This window comes from Letharia lupina, assembly GCF_014066315.1.
Source record: "Letharia lupina isolate WasteWater1 chromosome Unknown contig_25, whole genome shotgun sequence".
NCBI classification, from domain to species: domain Eukaryota; kingdom Fungi; phylum Ascomycota; class Lecanoromycetes; order Lecanorales; family Parmeliaceae; genus Letharia; species Letharia lupina.
This window is the reverse complement of record NW_023502994.1, coordinates 307,052-328,959: the sequence shown is the minus strand read 5'-3', so window position 1 is coordinate 328,959 and position 21,908 is coordinate 307,052. Positions and strand designations below refer to the sequence as shown.

At 41.3% G+C, this 21,908-nt stretch overlaps 7 protein-coding genes across 7 annotated transcripts; 4 read left to right on the top strand and 3 right to left on the bottom strand.

The window, feature by feature from the left end:
* Positions 1-1,681: 1,681 nt before the first annotated feature.
* Positions 1,682-2,359, top strand: HO133_006607 (uncharacterized protein; the record flags this gene model as incomplete). The annotated part of the gene is made up of 1 exon (XM_037297505.1): positions 1,682-2,359. One exon carries the CDS (start codon positions 1,682-1,684, stop codon positions 2,357-2,359), a length of 678 nt encoding a protein of 225 aa, XP_037147215.1.
* A 178-nt stretch (positions 2,360-2,537) lies between these two features.
* Positions 2,538-3,238, bottom strand: HO133_006606 (uncharacterized protein; the record flags this gene model as incomplete). Its single annotated transcript, XM_037297504.1, has 2 exons — positions 2,538-2,864; positions 2,924-3,238. 2 exons carry the CDS (start codon positions 3,236-3,238, stop codon positions 2,538-2,540), a joined length of 642 nt encoding a protein of 213 aa, XP_037147214.1.
* A 330-nt stretch (positions 3,239-3,568) lies between these two features.
* HO133_006605 (uncharacterized protein) lies at positions 3,569-4,993 on the bottom strand (the record flags this gene model as incomplete). The annotated part of the gene is made up of 4 exons (XM_037297503.1): positions 3,569-4,552; positions 4,603-4,637; positions 4,690-4,859; positions 4,917-4,993. 4 exons carry the CDS (start codon positions 4,991-4,993, stop codon positions 3,569-3,571), a joined length of 1,266 nt encoding a protein of 421 aa, XP_037147213.1.
* Positions 4,994-6,402: 1,409 nt separating this feature from the next.
* Positions 6,403-7,053, top strand: HO133_006604 (uncharacterized protein; the record flags this gene model as incomplete). The annotated part of the gene is made up of 2 exons (XM_037297502.1): positions 6,403-6,462; positions 6,634-7,053. The coding sequence occupies 2 exons, from the start codon at positions 6,403-6,405 to the stop codon at positions 7,051-7,053; spliced, it is 480 nt and encodes a 159-aa protein (XP_037147212.1).
* Positions 7,054-8,302: 1,249 nt separating this feature from the next.
* HO133_006603 (uncharacterized protein) lies at positions 8,303-9,619 on the top strand (the record flags this gene model as incomplete). The annotated part of the gene is made up of 1 exon (XM_037297501.1): positions 8,303-9,619. The coding sequence occupies one exon, from the start codon at positions 8,303-8,305 to the stop codon at positions 9,617-9,619; it is 1,317 nt and encodes a 438-aa protein (XP_037147211.1).
* Positions 9,620-10,869: 1,250 nt separating this feature from the next.
* Positions 10,870-11,903, top strand: HO133_006602 (uncharacterized protein; the record flags this gene model as incomplete). The annotated part of the gene is made up of 2 exons (XM_037297500.1): positions 10,870-11,457; positions 11,694-11,903. 2 exons carry the CDS (start codon positions 10,870-10,872, stop codon positions 11,901-11,903), a joined length of 798 nt encoding a protein of 265 aa, XP_037147210.1.
* A 696-nt stretch (positions 11,904-12,599) lies between these two features.
* On the bottom strand, positions 12,600-14,805 carry HO133_006601 (uncharacterized protein; the record flags this gene model as incomplete). The annotated part of the gene is made up of 2 exons (XM_037297499.1): positions 12,600-14,290; positions 14,349-14,805. The coding sequence occupies 2 exons, from the start codon at positions 14,803-14,805 to the stop codon at positions 12,600-12,602; spliced, it is 2,148 nt and encodes a 715-aa protein (XP_037147209.1).
* Between the last annotated feature and the right edge of the window lie 7,103 nt (positions 14,806-21,908).

Here is a 21,908-nt window from a genome sequence, read left to right as displayed (position 1 = left end):
CCTGCAGGCTCGGAATGCCTATTTGGGCGAAGATCCCGGGTGGCAAGACAATGGTATTGCAGAATGCTGGGCTCGAACAACAGTTATTTAAGCAAATGGTTTGGGAATATGCAAGTTATTTTTGAAATCCTGGAGACTCGAATTACTCGAGTCTGGGCGTTGGATAACGAGATGACTCATTGGTGGTGTTGCTTCAACTGCCACCTTTTTGGGCACCGAGCCTGGAGACTGAGGCTTTGCACGTACGGCTTGCCATGGTGAATGTGGGATCGGCATCGTTAAAACGTCGATTGCTCCTGTAGCCAATCAGCAGTAGCTGGATTTATCAGCATGCTAGCCGTAGCGCAATGACAAAAATGGAGGCTTCGGTTGATTCACGTATCCAACTTCTTGGATCTCCCGCTTCGAGACCGAAAATCTACACCCCGTCTTCTCTCTTTCATCGCTGCTGTATAGAAGTGACTTGGCTCCAACTTAGGAGAAGGAAGACCGATTGACCCAATCCGGACACGAGCAGATTCGCTTTGGCTCCTGGTACCAGGAAGAGCTTGCCCATCGACCATTCGATTGTAATAAGCTCTCCACCACCGGGGGGTATTGCGCTCATGCTGGCACTCCCGGTCTGATAAAGAGGTATGATAACGAGGATGTCCTCGTCATGGAGGTCAAGGGTTGTTGTTAAGCCTTTGTATTGGCAACAGTATACACTCGGATTGTGCTGGTGGACAAGCTTTGTGATATTCGAAAAGCGGAAACATATCGGCGTTGTTTCTGAAGATCTACCTTCCGCTTAGCTTAGGACTTCAAAATGTATGATGCCAAACGGACCTCCAATGGCTATGTGATTGGAAACTGCTGCAGAACCTGCTCCAACGCGGCTCTGACTGGCCACAATGACCTGTTCTTGTCAAGCACGGTGAATATTGGTGCGGCCGGCGCTGGAGCTGGGCCTGGAGGTGGGAGAATCGCTTGTCAGAGCTGGATGGGATGTTCTTTTTCATAGGATTCGACCAGCCTGTCCGCTTCTTTCCTCATGTGATTTACAGTTGGCCATTTGCTCCTTCATCATGACTTCTACCGTGGCTTTCCCATGTTGTAAGAAGACCGCGGTTGGATTGAAAATGCCGACCATGCTGCGGTTGACTGAAAACTCAGGTGCCGCCAACGTGGTATCTCGATCTTGCTGTGAATTTTTGATGATGGAGAGGATTAGAAGGAGTATAATGATCTTATAGAATTCAGATTCGGAGGCACACCCTACTCATTTCCGAAAGGCAATCTCGACGAAAATCATCCACGATTTTCCAGCAGTGTACTCGTTCACAAAGTACAGCCTTTGGTGCAATCACGGTCCAGGATTCAGAATAGACGGGAACCGTTGACAGAACATTACCCGAACACATTGCCTGAATTCGGAGCACAACGATTGAATTCGGGTCATTGTATCCGAATATCGCCCTGGAGATGTATAAGAGAAACTGCATGGCCAGATACTGGTGCTGTTCCGTTCAGTAATTTATTGATCGACCCTAGCATTATTGCTACCACTCGCCGACACGGTTCCCTCACCCAAACTCGTCTTAGTCCCTCGACCGCCTGGCTTTTCATTCACATCGAAACAGCATATCCACTTGGGTTTCATGCCGCTGATGACAATACATCAAAGACATACACCTGCGAAATGAGTGACCAAGCAGCTAAGAAAAGCAAGCCTATGCCGCCGCTGGGAGCGTTTGCCAAGAAGCTTGACTCTCAGGTCGATCGCGTCGAATCTGGGGCTTCGAAGGCTGAACAAAAGAGGGCGCAGGAGCAGCACGAAGGGGACACAACAAAGGAATACGGCTTAGGCGCAAAAGTAAAGCCCATGCCGAAGAAGGCGCGTGCCAGGGTGTCGGGGACCCATTCTAAACGGGTCGAGTCCTTACTTCAGCAATACGAAGAAGATATGGCGGAAAAAGAAAAAGGAGATTCAACAGAGTACTCTAGCCTAGGCGACGGAGGCAAGCGTTTGCCGAGGAAGAGAGATTTCCAAGAGTCGAAGCTTTCCCATCCTGATGAATATGAATCCGAGTCTTGGAGGGTCGAGGGAAGCGGGAAGAATTTAGAGGGCCCTGGCGGAACTGGCGGCCAGCTGGGCGCCGAAGTCACGAGTAGTAGACCAAGGAGAACGCCCGCTAGTAAGCCAGATTCCCAAGTCGGTAGCGGCAGGGTACGTAGCGAGGGTCCGGTCATGGGTGCTCAGCGGCCTAGGACAGGCAATACGGGCAATTCGCAAGAACCGACTGAGTCCTGGGCATCAAGAAATGAGGGCGATGGTTTTGAATCTTTCGAGCAGTGGGACTTAGGCGATGATGATTAGTATAAGAAATCGGCCGTGTAAGAAAAGAAGGCAGTCCAATTGATCAATGGAACAATGAATGTCAGCTTCTGCATATAGTGTGATAGATTGGTGGGCATGCATTTGCCAATGGAGTTTCATTGCTCCTGACACCTTCTATAACTTCTGCGGTTGTCAACTTTAGACCGGTTGTTCGGTACTAGGATCGCTGGCTTATGAACTGAATCTGGGCGAAGCTGAAGACCTGACAGACCAACTGACCTTTTCCACGCAGTATTAGATCTGACTTTGAAGGGACAAGAATCACCGATCCAGGATGCCATTCAATTGTGATAAGATCTCCGCCATCGATTGGGCTCGCTTGTATCCTGACATCACCAGTTTCAAATATTGGTATCATGACGAGGAGTACAATGCTCGAAAGATCGATGATACCTTCCCGCATGACGGCTATTTTCGGTTCGACGCTGTGATTTGATCTCCAGTAGTCGAATAGTGGATTGAGGGGAGACTTTTCTGCGAAGATCTAAGATCTATATTAGCTGGACCGCGAAAAGGAGTTGTTAGCAAGCTTGATGAGCCTACTTCAGGGTAGTAGAAGTCCCTAAATTCCTTCCAAATGGGTCTAATAAGCTTCCTGGTGGCCTCGAACATTCGGTTCAGGGGAATGACAAAGTATGGAGAGTTGTCCGTGGCAATGGGATCCAAGGACCTGAGGAGGATGGCGGGATCTATTTCAAACACTCTATGGACATTCTGAATGTTCTTGAGCTGGGGCACAGACGCCTGTACATACTCTAAAAGGGCATCCGTGGGCTGATAGACACCAACGAAATTGTGAAATAGTTTTGGTACGAGTTTGACCTCCGTCGTGGGGCTGTCGGGTTCCAATGTTGCCATGGTCGTTGTGTCGGTTGGGACTTGGGAGATGATACTGGTGCCATCTTCAACAATTGTGCGGGAGGATACATTTCTATAGGAAATTTGGACGAAAACAGAGACAATTTAGAGCCAATTGCCATCTTGTGTGACGTGAAAGCTTCCGATTTGTGACACAACCAAGGGCGCGAAGTCGATTTCGGCGCTGGCGCTTCACGCGCCTACTAGCTGCCGTCACACGAGCAGGGGTTTGACAAGTGCAGTGCGTGCAGTCTGTATAAGTCTCTTCTTTCAAAAAGCTTCTGGCTCCAGATGTCTCCCCCAGTTTTTGAACTAATGGTTCATGATTGTCTACTTAGATTCACCAGATCCAAAGATTGTGTTGAGCAACAAGGGTGCCAGCACCCGAGCTCCAGGTGTCCCCACACATCTGTTTACTCTATTACCTCTCAATGTGCTCAACCATCCTCCGGTGTCCCCAGAGACTTGACTCTCCCCATCATCGTTGTCTAGCATCTTCATGTCTCGCCGATCAACTACACACATGCCTCTGGTCCATTGGCCTTGAGTCTCGACCCTGACGTCCTCGCCTCTCTTCATCTCCCAACACTCAGGTCGGATAGATGACGTGAGCGCATACCATATGCACACGATGTCATGTAAAGCCATACTTGTGCTTCCCCCTTCGTGGCCGTGGTAAAGGGATTCAGACTTCTCAAACGTGGCGGAGAGGAAGGCACCAACCCATTCGGCAAGAGGACTACCTTTCTCGATCAGAGGCTTAGTCTTTGCTTCCACTTCGTCACGACGCAGAGTGTGAGGGGTGGTGACGTCCAAGGGAAACATGATCACGTTGAGCCTTCTGTCGCCAATTTCACCTTTTTGGGGATAAGGCGGTAGCGAAGATGGTCCAGCCATTGGTGGCATCGTGCTCGCGGGATTTGGCGATGTCAATGCATATACCCTTGCGGCTGCGGTAGCATCAGCTATGCAATTGAACTCTCCCACTGGTGTGATGTTGCCAGGTTCGTCAATGGTTCCGCCCATGACTACAACCTCCTTGGCTTTCATGAAAGTCTTCGGATCTTCTGCAGCCGCAATGGCAAAGTTTGTCAACGGTCCAATTGCGATCAAGGTGATGGTGTCCGCGGGATTCTCTTCAAGGATGCGGAGAATATCATAAGGTGAGTGGCGGTTGGAGGGCGTGAACAAATTGGTATGAGATGCTGGACTGGTGTGAGCAGCGCTGACTGCAATAGAGGAGAGAAGTGTCGCAGGTGGCGGGGCATCAAAGAGATGGGACCAGGTTTCCGAGGGGCTGGTGTGGTGTGGGTGCTTTCAGCTAAATCAGTAGATGAAGAGACTGTGTATTAGAGGCATCGTACCGTATGATGGACGTTGCCCAAGCCATCGATACCATCTACCATCATTCAGCAGAAAAGCTTAAGACTTTTGATAGAATATAAACCGACGATAATAATCTGCTACCATGGTTTGACCACCAAGCGGTTCTTTGGCACCAACAGCAACGGTAGGCTTGCATTTTCGCATGGTTTCAAAGCCTTCTGGCAGACCTCGATCTTTACGCCATTGCATTTCCTTCTCGATGACGTTAAACATGGAAACGACATTACGAAGACAGCTGTTCAAACAGTATGAGCACAAAACCACAAGCGGAAAACAGCAACGGGCCTTTCACTTTTGCGCATCTACGTTCCCGTACGTGACTGAGATCAGCAGTATTTCCATGTCCTCAGTGCTTGATGCCAGAGCCATTAGTAGAGCAAGAACATCATCGCAACCCTATGCGGGTTCCCAAGGTCAGCGCCGTTTCAGTAGCGTGGAGGAAAGAGTGCCCACCGGATCGGTGTCGATGATGACCCTACTTTTAGCCATACCGGAATCGCGTACAGACTCAGACTACGAAGGATGGTTGTGCCCAGTTCTAGGTCCACCAGGCGCTTCGAGATCAAATTCGCCGAGCTTTAGCCGAGTATTGAATCACCAGGCTGAAAATCCCACGCTCTTACACTGCCGCGAATCCTTTACTTCTAGTTCTGTGGAAGGCAATTTGGGATTGCAGTCACGTCTGAACGTTGACTGATCCCCTAGATTTCCTTCGATACCCATATTCTCATACCCGTTGAGCGATTGAGAAAGAATGCACCATGTTGAAATTATTCAGGAAGGATGGATTGATTTCTCCAGATCTCTCCAGGGCCAGGTCCTAAGTACAGTACAAAATCAGCTAGCTGGGAAATACGGTGGCTGGGAAGCGTGGGGGCCAAATTTCGACACACCACTCAAGATCAGAAAATCAGTAAGAATCTTTTCATAGCACAACTTAAATCACCGATTCCAGACTCCAGCTGTCACAGATCATGAGTACTACAAATATCCAAATGATCTATTCCTAGTCTCCTGAAGACACGCCGTGACAAGAGTTTCATCGACGCAGTCTCGGAACTGGGATTCCTGCCGAGGGTCTCTGTGCCTGCTTAGGCTACAGGATTGGCATTTCAAAGGACACAGTCTGCTAAGGCACGGGGGTCATCAGAAGGATGTGGCTTACAACCATTGAAACCCTTTGGCTAGGCTCCTATATTATCATCGAAATATTGGCGTAGGCGCGGGTAACATTGCGTAATCCTTCGGAGCGTTTGCCACAGGCTGTGCTGTTTCAGCCTGTTCTCATGCCGTCGAAGGAAGATCCTTGGGCTGATGCAGTCAATTGCCAGTGAAGACCATCGTCGTAAAGGTCATTCTTGGAGGGGTCCAGAAGAGGAACTTTTCGGGGTTCTGGAACGATGTTGAAGTCGTACTCATGTGACTTGTCCAAATTAATTTCGAAGTTCAAAAGGATCTTGACAGACTATTTTTAGAGATGGAACGCGGCAAAAGCAGGGATCTTTGCATCATTAAGGTAAGTTGCATATAAAGGCCCGACTAAAGGATTTTAGCGGCATTAGCGCTGACGCGTTCCCGAGGGGCTTGTAGTTGAGCCTCATTGTTGATCGTTGCCCATATCAACCATCCCTTCCCCTTCCCCTTTCTTTTCAATCAATTCTCCACACTCGCTGACAATCTCTTCCACCAAGAATATAGATACAACATTGATCCACATTCCACACTCATATCCAACAAAAATCTAATTACCGCCTTCTAGAACGTACATATTCTTCACCATGCGTTACTCCATCATCCTCCCTGCTTTCGCAGCTGCTGCTCTTGCACAATCCGCCAATGTAAGTTCCACCGTTGCCTAGTACCTCTCACAACGATTGCAGTCTCCTGCACCATTCACTCTGGAATTCCCGTTATCGCCTCCAAGCTTGATACCTCATCACCACACCTTCTTCTCTTGCTGTCAAGCTGTCATCTTTGAATTTTACTCACATTGACTCTTTCTCCACCAGGGCAAATCATACACCGAAACCAACTCCCTCGGTGTTGTGACCGCCCAGCCTGGCGTCGTGACCACCCAGCCAGCTGCGGTCACCACTCAGCCAGCTGTTGCCACTGCTCAATCCGCAGCTGCTGTCGTCCCGGCAGGTGCAAACAGTACAATTGTCGCGGTCCCTCCTGGCTCGACTGGCAACGGCTCTTCCGGCACCAACGGCACCGTCAACTCAGCGAGCCTCAAATCCGCCTCCACCAAGACCTCTTCCACCTCCCATTCGTCTAGCGACACATCCTCAACCTCTACCTCCCACTCTGGCTCCTCCACCACAAGCTCCGGCCCCTCGACAACCAGCAAGAAAGCTTCTGCGGCGGATATTGTTCAGCCCATCCTCGGTCTCGGGTTTGCCGGTCTTATCTTCGCCGCTTTCTTATAAAGTGTGTGACGCTCGGACTGCTTTGGACAACCATTTTCAGCGGCATGTAATGCGGGGTTTTACTTGGCGACCAAGGCGGAGATAATGGACCGGCGTCCTGCACGAGGGACACAAAAGTGATAGGCATTTGGTGCACGGACAATCATCCTGTGATTCAGCGAGGTCAGACGAGAATATCAATGACTCTGGGCGTACTTGGCTCGTCATTAGGGCTTAGACCCATTTCCATAGAGAGATCAATGAAGGATAGAGGTTGCTTCTGACCATACTGTTGTTGGAGATGACAAACCGATCTCTCTCGTTGTTTGACCGCTTTCATTGACCAAGTCTTGCTCATAGGTCCTTTCACTCTGCGCAATCATCTGTGACGACAACATGGCTTTGCAAGACGCTCTTGGTGCTCCTAATGATCAAGATACCGCCTTCCACAATGAGAAGCTGTCACGAGTGCGCCTCGAGCCTACTTTCCGACGATTGCCCGTTGCAGCGCCTAGCGTTTCAGATGCGCTTCTCAGATCTGGAGAGGGTCCCCTGTTGGAATGCATCTTTGTTCCTCTCGGTCTCTTTCTTTCTCCCTTGGATACGAAATACCTACAGCTTTCAACAAACTGTAGATCAATTATATCGAAGAAACCGATCCTAGAATAAAAAGGCCTGTGCCCGCCTGATCTACGGCGCAAAGACCCCTGACCCCTGTCAGCTTCGAACGTGGGGGGGCCTCGAGGACATTTCTCCGCCAATTACTTCTCCACCATCCCTTCTGCAATTACAAGTTACGACCGGCGTCTGAAAGCTTCATAGTGTCCTACAAATCGGGTATACACCCGAGCATCTCATAATAACCAGTAGTAGTCTCCGAGCTCGCTCCAGAGGGAGATCTCCCAGTGTCCGCATTCTGCCACTAGACCTCTCGACGGCCTTTTGATGTCAATTGAAGTCTTGACGACATTCATCGGATGAACGTCACTCCTCACTACGTGTTGGAGTCCAATTGGTCAATGGCGGTTACCGGAGTTGCGGTGGTCTCATATTCATGTTGACCGCGAAGGCCAGCTCTCCTGGAAGCAGAATCGCAGCACTCCATCCAGCTTTCAAACTTCTCTGGCTTGAGCTTCCATTGTCGACTGGGCTCCTCACACTCCTCCAACACACGCGGCACTTAGGTCTGCACGCCCATTGAGCCCTCGCGCAGTCTGTGCACAGCAGGCCCGTCGAAATTCACTTCGCAGGCCCCTCTCCCAGACTCGGAATGTTCCTCACCGAATCTTGGTTCTGGCGCGGCTTCCAATCAGCAATATTCTATTACATCTCTTGTGCTCCTTGTACGAAGCTGAATTATCGTCGGAAACGCCGAAAACAATTGAAGCGTGAAAGGTCAGAAAGGGCGCTACATGAAGCCGAGGAAGGTTTCCAGCAGCATCCTTCTCCATTCAGCACCAATCCTTACTGGAAGGAAGAGATATCACTTGGCCCCGGTCCACCGCAAAGGAAAGCAAATAGGGATGGAAAGAGCAGGCCTAAAGAGAGCAGGGGATCGCGGACTTGGGGAGCTGGGAGCAGTACGGAAACTGGCGCGAGTAGTGCAGATACAGTGGTCGGAGAGGAGGGCGGTGAGAAGATAAGAGATAGCGGAGAAGGTTGGAATAAGAGGAGGTATCAGCGGGAGGATGAGATACTTTGGGGAAAGGAAGAGAAGGAGGGCAAACCGACGGGAATGTCGCTTTCGAGGTCGGCCAGCGGCAATGCGAGCTATTACCAGGCAAGGAACCCGGCGGTCAACGACCTGCATCCGCCCGTTGTGAGCACTCAGCCGACGAACCGAAGTGAAACGCAATGGATGCTGCAGCCACCGCCAAAAGCGAAGATCATGGAAGGAAAGGAGAGAGCAAGTTCGCCCAACAGAAGCAGGAGCGGAAGTGGTGCTAGCAAGGACAGCAAGACCAGTGGGAAGAAGCCTGAAAGCCTGGGTCGTCAGGTTGGCGAACGTCTGATGGAATCGAAGCTCAAGCGGGGAGACAATCCAGCAGCAGCTTCGTCTTCTGTGGCTATGAGCAGGGTCTCTTCAGCCAGAAGCACTGCTTCATCGATAAAAATCGCCCCAGGCCAACCGCACGACAGAGATCCGCCGTTTCCTCTCTCCCAGCCATCATTCGAGTCAATGAACCGCAAACCTCCGCCACCACCAATCAGCATCTCCTCTGAACCTTCCCTTCTTCCACCACCTGCTGTTCGCCCACCATTGTCGACCATACCGTCAGCTTCTCTACCTCAAAAGCCAAAGGACCGACCACCACACCTTCGTCCTTTGCTTATCTCAACCAACAGCGCCTCATCCCTTCAAGTCCTGCAAGAGCTCGTCGCCCCGGCCACCCAACTCAACATCATCAAGTCTGCGTCTGCTGCCATACCAGATGCTGCCGTAAGTGTGAAGCTCCCGCCCGTGAGCCATCAAGAAGATGCGGATTTGCGGCTGCCGGAAGTGGAGAGCTGGTTTCCGGAGAGTGGATGGAGCTTTCCTTCAAAGTCGGCGCCGGTGCCTGGACAGAGATGGAGCATGGAAACCTAGAGCAGGCTCAGGTCTGGAATCGAGGGGCGAAATGGAATTGCATTTGCATTTGATGTCTGAATGGCTTGAAAGATGTACAGAGTACTCGCTTGCATTTGGATTTGGTACGTCATGCGCTTTCATCTGTAGCGTTTCAGCGACTCTGTTTGCATTCTTCGGGCGGCTCATGATCAGTTACGACCTCGAATGTTACATAAGTTGAGATCCTGACACCATGAGGTACTCATCAACACGCAGCCCCTGTGATCAACCCAAAAAGACCTTGCACGAAGAGATGAAAAACCTCTCGTAATTGCCTTTTAATGGTCTGATCGATCATGATGCCCCCGTTCTTCCAATTGCGTTCCATCGTCGCACGCTGTCTGCCGCATCACAGGCCGTCTTTCGAGAGGAACGCAAGGGCCCGCCATGGTGCTCGTAGTGCCGCACTGCGCATTCGGGTAGTGGACAGTTGAGACCGACTCCTGCGCACTTGACCTCGTTCTTCCAGTCGCGTTCCATCGTCGTGCTGCATCACAGGCCGTCTTTCGAGAGGAACGCAGGGCCCGCCATGGTGGTACTGCGCATTCGGGTAGTGTACATTTGGGTAGTGGACGATTGAGACAGATTACTGCGCACTGCGGAGGTCGCAACACTAGAGCCTGTGCACACTGCGGAGGTCTCAACACTAGAGCCTGAGTCGTGTCACCGTGTGCAGAGCTCCAATGTACAATTTCGGTAAGGACCACGTTGTCCATCACTTTCTAGATCGGGTGTCACGCTGTCTATAATGCTCACGTCTACTTGGTTGTATTGTCGGTGATGGATGTGGTTATGGTGTTGACGGCATGCTGCTACATACCACATCGGTGTTAACACTATGAATAGAGACAACACCGGTGTTAACACCATGAATAGAGACAACACCACTGCACTAACGTTGCAGGCGCCACAGGACCGCGCTGACAACTTCCAATTCGTGCGATCGGATTCAATGGTTTGTTGCTATCTTCCTGTGACATTTGACATTTTGCATGGCTTGCCATTCTTTGCGCAGGTCGGATTTCACTGTGGGGTTTCCTAAGGTCCACGTCATGTTCTGGGCTCTGAGCCCATAGTAACAACACGATGAACCTCTTGAGCGAGCCTTATCACCGCACCCCTCTCAACACCCACGGAGCCAGATCGCCAGTTCAATCCTCCTTCCCTCTACGCATCACCCCCCTTCTTCCTACCACCCACGTGCCCTCCCGAGAAGAAAAACACCCCCAATGTCGTACCCCACACCCGCAACCCGCAACGTCCGCGCCCTCCGGATCCCGGCCGACGGCTCACCTCCGCACCTGATCACCCTCGAGACGATGATGACCGAGCCCGTTCCGCCCCCGCCGTCGAACTCCTACGAGGGGCTGCTCTCGCACCTGGGGAAGACGGAAAAGGCCCGTCACGTGCCCAACGTGAAGGCGTTCTGGACGCTGAGAGGATGGGAGGACCGCACGTGCAGCTGGGTCTACTACGGGAATGGATCGATGAAGGACGTGGAAGGGATGTATTACATCTTCTTGGCCGTCGATCACGACAGATTGCCACCGAACAAGCATCTCTCGACCGACCTGTTCGATTGCTGCGGGGACGTATTCTTGCTCAAGATGGTCAACTGGCCGGAAAAACGCGCGGCCGATTACGATGATCCGATCGACTGCTTACGACATCTGAGGCACGAACACCTGTTCCCGGAGTATGCGGATGTGGACGATCGGGTTCTGGGGAGTGATCTGTTGGAGGCGACGGTCAGGGAGTTGCTCCGCGGGGCGGTCTTGGCGATGAGGAATCGGGGTGAGATGGTGGATGAGGATAAAGTAGGTCGACTCCTGCAATTCGGCTTTGCGGCCAAGGCTCACCGCACTGCAGTATCTCCCACCCTGTCACGGAACGCCATCTGGGAAGGAATCATGTTTCTCTGCAAATGTGCACGATGAGCCGGTATGTTGCTGCCCTCTTAGCTTGCAGAGTACTTGACTAATGAGGATGTTAGGGGCACGATGGTACGGTATCCTCGTCTCCCAGGGGCGCGGGGGAGCTTCAGGAGGACTAGGATGATTCACCCGATGGTAATTTGCCTAGACGAGACCACAAAGGTGAGAGGGTACACGGAGTAGCATTGGTCATAGCGGAACGGCCTCAGTGTGGTTTGGCTTCATGGATCCTCGTCGACCTCGCCATCACCAGCGTGGCAAGTAGTGAGGGAGCAGGAAAGCAATGCTTCCTCGAACACAGCGAACAGATCAAGATCATTAGAAATTAGACGTGAAGATGTACGTCCTAAAGCATCTTAAAGCCCCAATGGGTCCCGGTTTTGAGTGGTGCGTGAAGCCCGTATATCTATCCGAGAAGTGGGGTCTAGAACTGGGTGGTATCTATTTACCTTGTCGATCGGCCCCCACTCCAAGACGTGGGATACGATTCCCAATATTCACGTCAAGTGAGCGAACATGAATAAATTTGCTCAACGCGGCTTCGTCCCAAGGGAATACCGAGTGCGTTCTCGACCAATGGGGCTCCAAAAGAAAGATCGGTGGCAGCAGGACGATTACATGCATTGACAGTGACGTATCAGAGCTGCTCGCACATCGGACAGCGAGGGAAGTCCTCGAATTGATCACAAAACATGCGTGCTGTACGGAAGAGCAGGGAAAGAGGTCAGTGGATCAACCCGATTGATGCACTTGGAGTGTCGCTATCTTGGCACATTCGTAGCTGATCGGTGCATGAGTAGATCCGTATGTAAGTTCTGCGGGGAGCACTGGTGATCCAAAAGTGTCGCGCGGTAGCACAGCGGGATTGCAAGAGACGTGGAAGAGCTCTCAGCTACTAAGAGAAGAAGTGCAATGATTTTCAGTACCCAAAAATGAAGAACCATTACGGTTGTTCTTTTGGCGAAATTTTGCTTTTTGGTGCGGAGCAGATCTGCAAAGCCCTCTTGAGTCGGATCGATACTGACTCATTCATTACCACCTCCAACAGATCGAAAAGCAGCCACAGTCTGCGCGCTACTCACAGCGATACTGATCAAAGCCAGTGCGATACTGATGGTGCCAAACACAAGCACAGCCCAGAACGTCACGTGCTGCACGCGATCACGTTTGTCCTTCCACATCTGATACCAGCCGCTCGGTTTCCGGTTGTCCATGTAGAACTTGATCTCCCGAAGTCGAGAGCTGAAGCGCGGAAAGTGACTGAACGAACGCACGGATTCGCTTTCGCCAACCAGGGCCGGGTAAGGGGAAAGGATGTTTTCGAAATGCCAGCAGAGGTCTAATGAGTAGGGCGGGCCAGAGGCGAGGTGGGTGGAAATGGTGCTAGGTGGAGGCTTTCTGTGGATGAGACTGTGGAGTATGTTAAGGGCATGGCCGATGGGCCACCAGATATGTCTGAGCTGAGTTGACCTGGCATTGTCGATTTTTCCACGATCAAGCTTGCCAGGTAGTGGAGTGTTTAGAAGATGCTTGAGTATCTTACGCGCACGCGAGCTACTGATATCCACTCGGAGATCGTGGACCATGATGCCTGGTCTTCTGTTGGCATTCTTGACAGCGCAGGTCTCCGTCGTTGTGAAGTGCTTGGCGTCCATGTTATGAAAGAGGAGCCGGTAAGTGTTCTTGAGCTCGTACAGGACGCGGAACTTGGGATTCATTGTGGCGGTTGAATCCATACTATCTCCAAAACTCTTCAAAGAGTGAGCGTTGTACCAGAAAAGTAGTGATTGATCAAGTAAGCTGACATCCCAGAACAACGTCAAGGTTCTCGAAGAGGTCGAAAGTCGCAGGTGATCGTCAATACAGTCGCTCCAGACAACACGAAGACCACCAAGGCTCATCAGCGTCTGGAGATTGAGATCATGGGCTGCGAAAACCTGATCGTTGGACTGCTCAACATCATCTTGCGAATCTAGAACGTCGAAGAGCACGAGGAAATCGAGTATGAACATCTGGCTCTCTTCTTCGGATATGAGCCTTCGCAAAGGCCAATTTCTCCGTCTGGCTCTATTGATAGCGAATATGGCCTCCAGTATGTACAGAAGTTCAGCTTGACGCTCAGTTGTACCGGTGCCAGAGACCGAGTCAAAGACTATTCGAATGATATTGTTGCCTTCCCAGTCTTTGAGCAGCCCTTTTTCGTGACAACGCCGGTGCAACTGATTCAAACTGAATTTCTTCCGTACATCTTCAGACCACGGCCCATTCACGAAAGGTCCAACAGCGTCGGGGATGTTCCCCTCATGGAAATCTTTTGGCCGATTCGAATAGTCAAGCTCTGTGAAGAACCTCCCTACTTCGATGATCACGGACGTTACGTCACTGTCCATAAAGCCGATAGCATTATCACACTTGCTAAATGCTAAGCGATTGATTACGTCCCTGAGATGGAGTCCGTAAGAGTACTCGAGTTCTGGCCACGACATGCATTGCAACATACTGCTGGTTCTCAATGGAAACAGCGCTTCCATGAGCTCCGACTTCCGCAATAGTACCATTTTTTGAAGCCGCGTTCCATGGTTCAATTGATGGTAGGCATTATAAGCATCGACGTCCGAATAATCTGGGGATTCGCCAGCCCACTCCCAAGGGTCGAAATCCACGGCTTCTGGTTTACACCCTAGCTGTTGGTACACATCGTCGGGAAAGAACTTGTCTTTGATTTGTAAGTCAACGCACAAATTTGGAGGAATGCCGTCAGGATGCAGGCATACATTGGAAGTCATACTCAGCCTCAAGATATGATACTGAGGGACGGGCATACATTTTGATACTTCGTTGTCGCTTTTGTCTGTATACTTTTCTTGCTCTCATGTTTTCTACCTCGAAAGTGGACTCTGACATTGTTTCATCCGGAGCAAGCTTGCGCTCCTGTCGATGTAGAGTATACCGCTTGCTGTGATTCCTAATACCGCCTCTCTCTTGACTAGAGACTGAGCTGTCAGCTTTCGAGACATTTTGCCCATAATCTATATAGTTCACGTCAATATCATCCTCAGCTTTATTAGGTAGTGACTGATAGTGTGCCGATCGGGATGGGTATTGAAGGATATCAGTGACCTTGATGGCCACTTCGTGAAAAGCTTTGTGAGATGCTAGAAGGGCGTCAAATTGGTGGCGAGATATATGAGATGGAGGATCCGTAGACACAAATGCGTCCTTTCCAGCCATAGCAGTTTGGAGTCAAACAGCTCGTATGTGAAACGCAGGAACGGGGAGGTCTGAAGAACGAAGAACTAGCGAGGCTGAGAATCATCTCACACCGCGAGCCAACTATGCGGCGCAGCTCATGCAAGGCTGGCGGGCGGACGCTGCCGCGAAGTCTTCAACCAATGATAACTCCTGTCTAAGGCACCGTCAGCTGCTTCTCAACACCCGCATCACCGGTATAGGACCCTTAGTAGCGTATCGTTTCATGGGAAGACCAAATTACAATATTCACGCAGTTTGATGGCAGAACGTGTAGTGTGGAGCCAGCACTACGGAGGTCTGCACCTAAAGTCCTAGACGCCATGCCGCGTCAAGACCTCAGAGTCTGAAGAAGGATTTATCTGAACAAAAATAAGTACGCTTACTTCTGCTTCGAAATTGCGCCTGACCTGAGCCCAGTCCGAGATCCATTGCCTCTATCAGGCCCGATGGACGTCCACTAAAGTTCAATCTACAACCTAAGGCCCAGCCGCACGTAGACAGCGGTCCGCTATACAGCTTAGCCCTAGGAAAACTCCCTCTATATAAGATAGAAGATTTAAAGTCTAAGTATAAGAAAACGCTAAAAAATAAGGCGTGGGTGGGTGGGAAAAGTCTAAAAACCTCTTCTTACGACGAGAGGAATAAGAATAAAAAGCAAGAAACGAGGGGGATACCGTCTATTCAAGGCTCTTTCAATATAGTAATCTCGGCTATCCTGCTATAAGTGTGTGTTATACCTCTCCCTCACTAGCCCCCAATTAAGCTATAGCGACTAGTGCTATCTCGTATAACGTTTTATAAAAACTATATGTATAAATAAGTTCTAAATAATAATTGACTAAGTCTTAAGGCTCAGCCGCATATAGATAGTAATCTACTATATAGCTTAGCTCTAGAAAAACTTTTAAAATAGATCTATATTTAATAGGAATTATTAGCTCTAAGTTAAATAAGAACGCTAAAGATAATATAATATGGCGAGAATATAGATTAAGTACGTTTCGATATATAGGCGATATAAGTTAGACTTCTAATAGTTAAGTAGTTAAATTTTATCGTTAATTAGATCGATATCTCTCGCGGAGATAGCGGCCTTTCTACGAAAAGAGTATTCTAAGTAGTAACTTAGGTAATCGAGTGTGTATAGGGTGCTACGTAGCGTAGTAATAACGTATTATCTTATAAAGGCCTTATTCGAATTAAATAGCGATAATAACTTATTAATAGAAAAGCGAGTAAATAAGTTTCATAGCGAATAAATAGAATAGACGTTATTATTTATAGCGATAATAAATAGCGTAATCCTTCTTCTAAATAGATTCGTCTTCGAGAATAATAGCGATAGCTTTATATAGTAATTATATAGCGTAATCGAACGTCTTATTATATACTATCGTTCGAAGTCGTTATTTTCGAATTCGTATTTAGCGAAGTAATATTAGTAAAAGTTTTATTAATATAGCTAATAATAGAATATAATTAATTATATATGTTATATATATATAGATAATAATAGTCTCGAGAGTTATATAATTTATTACGATTAAATCGATTATAATAAAATAATTAAGGATTTTAAGTATTTTAATAAGAAGATATAGAAGTAGTATTACGATATATCTAAGATAAAGTCTAACTTAGATGTAAATTATATAGTAGATAGGCTTTTAGTTAGATTAATAAGAGTCGCTATCTTAGAATTCGATTTTCTAAATAATTGTCGGGTATTCGCTATATATAAGCATCGTTTTAATAAAGCTAAATTCTATTATAAACGAAGATCTTATAGAAATAACATATCGATTAAAAGGTGTAGGTAGTTAATAGATTAGAAATATAGTAGCGATAATTTAATAGAGCTTCTTAAAGAGAAAGAGTAATTATTTTATAAGTAAAGAAATATATAATTTAATTATAGACCTCGAAGTATCGAAGAAATTCTTTAAATCTCTTAATCTTCTTATCGCCGCTAGCGAGGCGGTTAATAAAGCTATTAAATAGCTTATTAAGATATTTAATATCGAATATTTCGTAATAGATTTATTTAATATATTTTAGATTTATCGCTTTAAAACGAAGAAGAAGGGAGATTATTATAGGGTTATTATCTTAATATAAGAAGGAGCGACGCGATATTACTTTCGTTTTAGATGATGTTAATATTCTCTACTACGATAAGATTAAAGTTAATTATAAAGTTTAAAGAGATATAGATAATGGCTGAGAAGGTAAGGTAAATAGAAACGATTAATAGGTCGGTGATATAGGCTGATATATAATAGAGGTAGTCGATTAACAACGATTACGAATCTCGTTAATCTCGTTCTATATACGGACGAGTTCGTCTCGATTCTAAAGTATACTATTTTCGTCGACTTACTCTTATTCGAGCTCTTAACGAGTTAATTATATATCTATAAATCTAAAAAGTTTCTTTTCATACGATTTCCGCCGGGTCCGCACTATAAGCACGATTTAGTCTATTAAATAGACTTTATCTATATTTAACTCTTTTTACTAGTTTAATAATTAAATATAATAAACTTCGCGTTTAATAAGCTAAGATAATATTTATCTAAATTAGCTAGATTTTAAAATAATTATAAACTATTAATTTAATAGTATATATTTAAAAATTCGAGAGACTATATATAAGATAGATTTTTTAAATTATTTAAGTTAGATAATATTATTAATAATAATAATATCTATTAAAAATTTAATTCGACTAATTAAATATATATTAAAAAGATTTTCGAGATTATTCGAGTTAGATAGTATTATTAATTATAATAATATCTATAAAAATTTTAGATTAACTAGTCTCGCTAGTAATATTAATATTTATAGCGTATTTAAATTAAATAATATTATTAATTATAATAATATCTCTAGAGTATTTAATTTAAATTGAATTTGATATCTCTAAATATTTAATAAAAATTATTAATTTAAGATTTATCGCGATATCTTATTATAATATTAATAATATTTATAATTTTTAAGATATAGATTCTTAAATAATTAGAATTTTAAGCGCTATAGCGATATTTAATTTTTTATTAATTCTTATTTAATTCGCCTAGTAGATAAAGAGATTAACTCTCTCTATTCTATTTACTACGCTATATATTCTTTATATTTTTTCTCTCTATTTAATATAACTTTATTAATCTATAAATACTTATTCTCTTTATAAATCGCCTCTTTTTTTATTCGCTATAGTAAAACTATAGACGATATATTAAAGTTTAATCTTTTTTATTTATTCTCTCTATTTATTAAGATATAAAGTATTTATACTTCGAATTTAGAGAGATTTAAGTTCTAATTATTATTTATTAAATCGATTTCTTTTTATTTAGTTATTTTATATATTAATTATTTCTTAATAGCTCGCGAGATTTTCTTATTATCTTCGAATAAGCTTAAATTTAATCTCTTAAATAATTTAATATTAATAAATCTTAATATAACTTCTCTTAAGACGCTTACGAAGTCTAATTTCTTAATAATATTATTTAATAAATTCTTATATAGATTATTTAATTTAAAAGATCTTTATATCTTTCTTATTAATCTAAAATATATTTCTAAAATATATTATTATAATATATAGTATATAATAAGCCTTTTCTATTATCTTATATATCTTTAAAACTTTTTAATATATTTATATATTTCTAAAAAGTATTATAATTATATAAGTAGTAAAATAATAATAAAGAGCTTATTTTTAACTTTCTTATTATTCTATCTTTTAATATAAAAATATTTAGAATTATAATTCTTTAAATTATAATAAAGAGCGATTATTATAAGAATTATAATATTATCGAGTAAGAGTAATTAAAGATATTTACTTCTTTATTTAAATTTAAGAGATACTCTCTTACTATAGAAGAAAATTTTATATAATAATATAACTATTAATTAGAATAAAAAGCGTCTTTTATTTTAAAGATTATTAGTTAAAGAAGTTAATTAATCTAAATTTTATAAAATATACTATATTCTATCTATTTTATAAATCTCGATATATAAATTAAAGATCGACTAATAAGTCGCTAATTATTATCTTTAAATCTTTAGATAATAATATTATATAAATCTTAAGATAAGATTAAACGATATCTCGAATTTTCTTTATTAAGATTAAATGAAAATTATCTATATAGTCGAAAAGCTATATTCTTATTAAAAAGAGCTTAAAGTATTAATAATAATAATTAATTAGAGATATTAATATCTTTTTTACCTCGAAACTTATAGATTAATTATTAATATTTTATATAAATCGAGTATTCTTATAAAGTTATTATCTCTAATTTTTTTATATTTTAATTATTATTTAATTAAGCGCGTTAATATAATACTCTAATTAGAAACTTAACTTTTAAAAATTTAGATATTTAAAATTTTCGCTAATTATAATTATTATAAATAAAATAATTCTTATTATTTTAAATATATTAAGATACTCTTTTTTAATATTATAATTATATCTTTTTTATTATATTAAATTATTTTAAAATATAATTTAACGATTATCTTTATTTAAGTTATCTTATAAAATATAATCTATATATCTTTCTTTATTCTAATTTATTAATAATATATAATTTAATATTATTAGAGACGCTAACGAAGCTCTAAATTTCTTTATTTTATTTAATAGATATATTAGCGAAAAGCTTAAACGAGCTATATATTAATAATACGATTTTAATATAATAGCGCTTAATAACTTTATTTAATATAATACTTTTTAATATTAAATTATTTATAATAATTTAATTATTATTCTATTATACTTAGAATATATACTTATTTTTATATCGAAGTTTTATGCGAAGTACTTTAACTTCGTTATTATAAAGGTGGCTTCTCTCGATAAGTTATTTTTTATCTTAACTTAGTATATATTTATTAACTTAGATATTTAATTATATAGTATATTCTTACTTTATCTTATTAATTCTAATTCTTTATCGCTAATAAGAATTATTTTAAATTCTATAATTTATATTAGCTAATTTATATTAATATTACTTAATTCTAGAACTAATTAACTAATAATTAATATTATTACTCTTTATTCTAGATTTAATAATCTTAATACTTAATCGAGATTTAGATAAGAGTTTTTCTATTACTTTCTATTAAGATATTAGCTTAATAAAAGATATAAATTAAATAAAGATATATTAAGTTTACAATCTTCGCCTTTATCTTTAACTTTAAAAGAAAAATCTTTTTTAATATTTATAATAATATATAAAATTAAGAGAGTATTATTAATATTAAAGAAAGCTTCGTTATATATAATAATTATAATTATTAATAATTTCTTTATCTTCTATAGACTAATAAAATTATTTAAAAATTTATTATTATCGTAATTAGATACTATATATATACTCTTTTTAAATTTATATATTCTATAGCGTTTAGATAATCTAGAATCTATCTATCTATATTCTTTAATATATTTTTTTCTCTTATTAATTTCCTCTATTTTACTCGCTTTTTATTAATATATAATTAATAATATTTTCGCGAATAAATAGATTATAATTTATATTTTCTATCTTCTTAACTTCCTTCTCTCTTCTAATATTTTTAATCTTTTTTATTACTATTCTCTTTTTTATATTCTACTCTAAAGTCTTTATAATCTCTATAATTCGAATATAGTAGATTTATTTAATAAAATATAAAGTATTATAAATCTTCTATTATTATTAGAAGTTAGAATAAAATTAATATTAAATATTAAAAATAATAATAAATAAAATATAAAAGTAAATATATTTAAATAGATAAAAAAATAAAAAAATAAAGAAAAGTTATTAATTTAAAAAGGGGGGTTATTAATTAGCGTGTTTTTAACTTATTTAAATTAAAGCGCATTAAATCTCTATTTAAATTCGATTACTTATTTAATTTAAATACTTTATTTAAACTAAATAATATTTTCGCTAATAATTTCTATTTAAATTAAATAAATTTTTTATTAATAATTAATATTAAGTTAACTATTATCTATTATTAAATATTATTATTCTAATTATACTTTTTTATTTACTTTTTTATTCTTAAATATTTTTCTATAAATAATATCTATTTTAATATATATAATTATAGATCTTTTAATATAAATACTTATTAATAACGATTACTTTAATATATTAATAATATATTTTATCTCTTAAATAGTATTATATATAAAGCTATAATTTATATAATTATTAATAATAATATTATTATAAACTTTATAACTATTAAAAATAATATATAATTCTTTTTAATAATTTAAAGTTATTTTATATATAATAATATATTTCTACTATAATTAATATTATCTTTTTATAATTTTTATCGATAAAATATAGAGGTTAAATATTAGCTTTAGCGCCTTTTATATTATCTCTCTCTATTTAATAAAGATCGCGTATTTTTTTTAATCGAAGCTTATTAAGATATAGCCTATAAAGAAAATTTATATTAATAAATTTTTTAAAAATTATTTAAATTTAATATTATTAAATAATGCGAGGCGCTAATTATATTAAAGATAAAGATCTTATATTATATAAAGTATAGAGAGATATTTAGAGAAAGTAGAGATTATAAATTATTTTAATAAGATAGACTCTTTATATTATAAGATTTTTTAAAATTAATTAAACTCTAGAGAATATAATAATTATAGTATAAATATCTAACTATTTTTTATATATATATATATATTATAACTTTAAATTCTTTCGCTAATAGCGAGAATAATTAACTTAAACTATTATATCACTTTATATATTTCTTTTAATATCTTCGCTATCTTTTTCTTTTCTTAAAATAAATAATCTCTTTATATATTAATAATAGTAGATATATATAAAAAATAAATACTTACTCGCTTAATATTCTTTAATTATAAAGAATATAGAATTTTAATTTTACTTATATATTAATAATATAATTATCTTAAACTTTCGAGAATAATTAATTTTAATATCTTTATTATTAATATAATATATAATTTAATCTATTATAGCATTATATACTTTATCTTCTTTTAA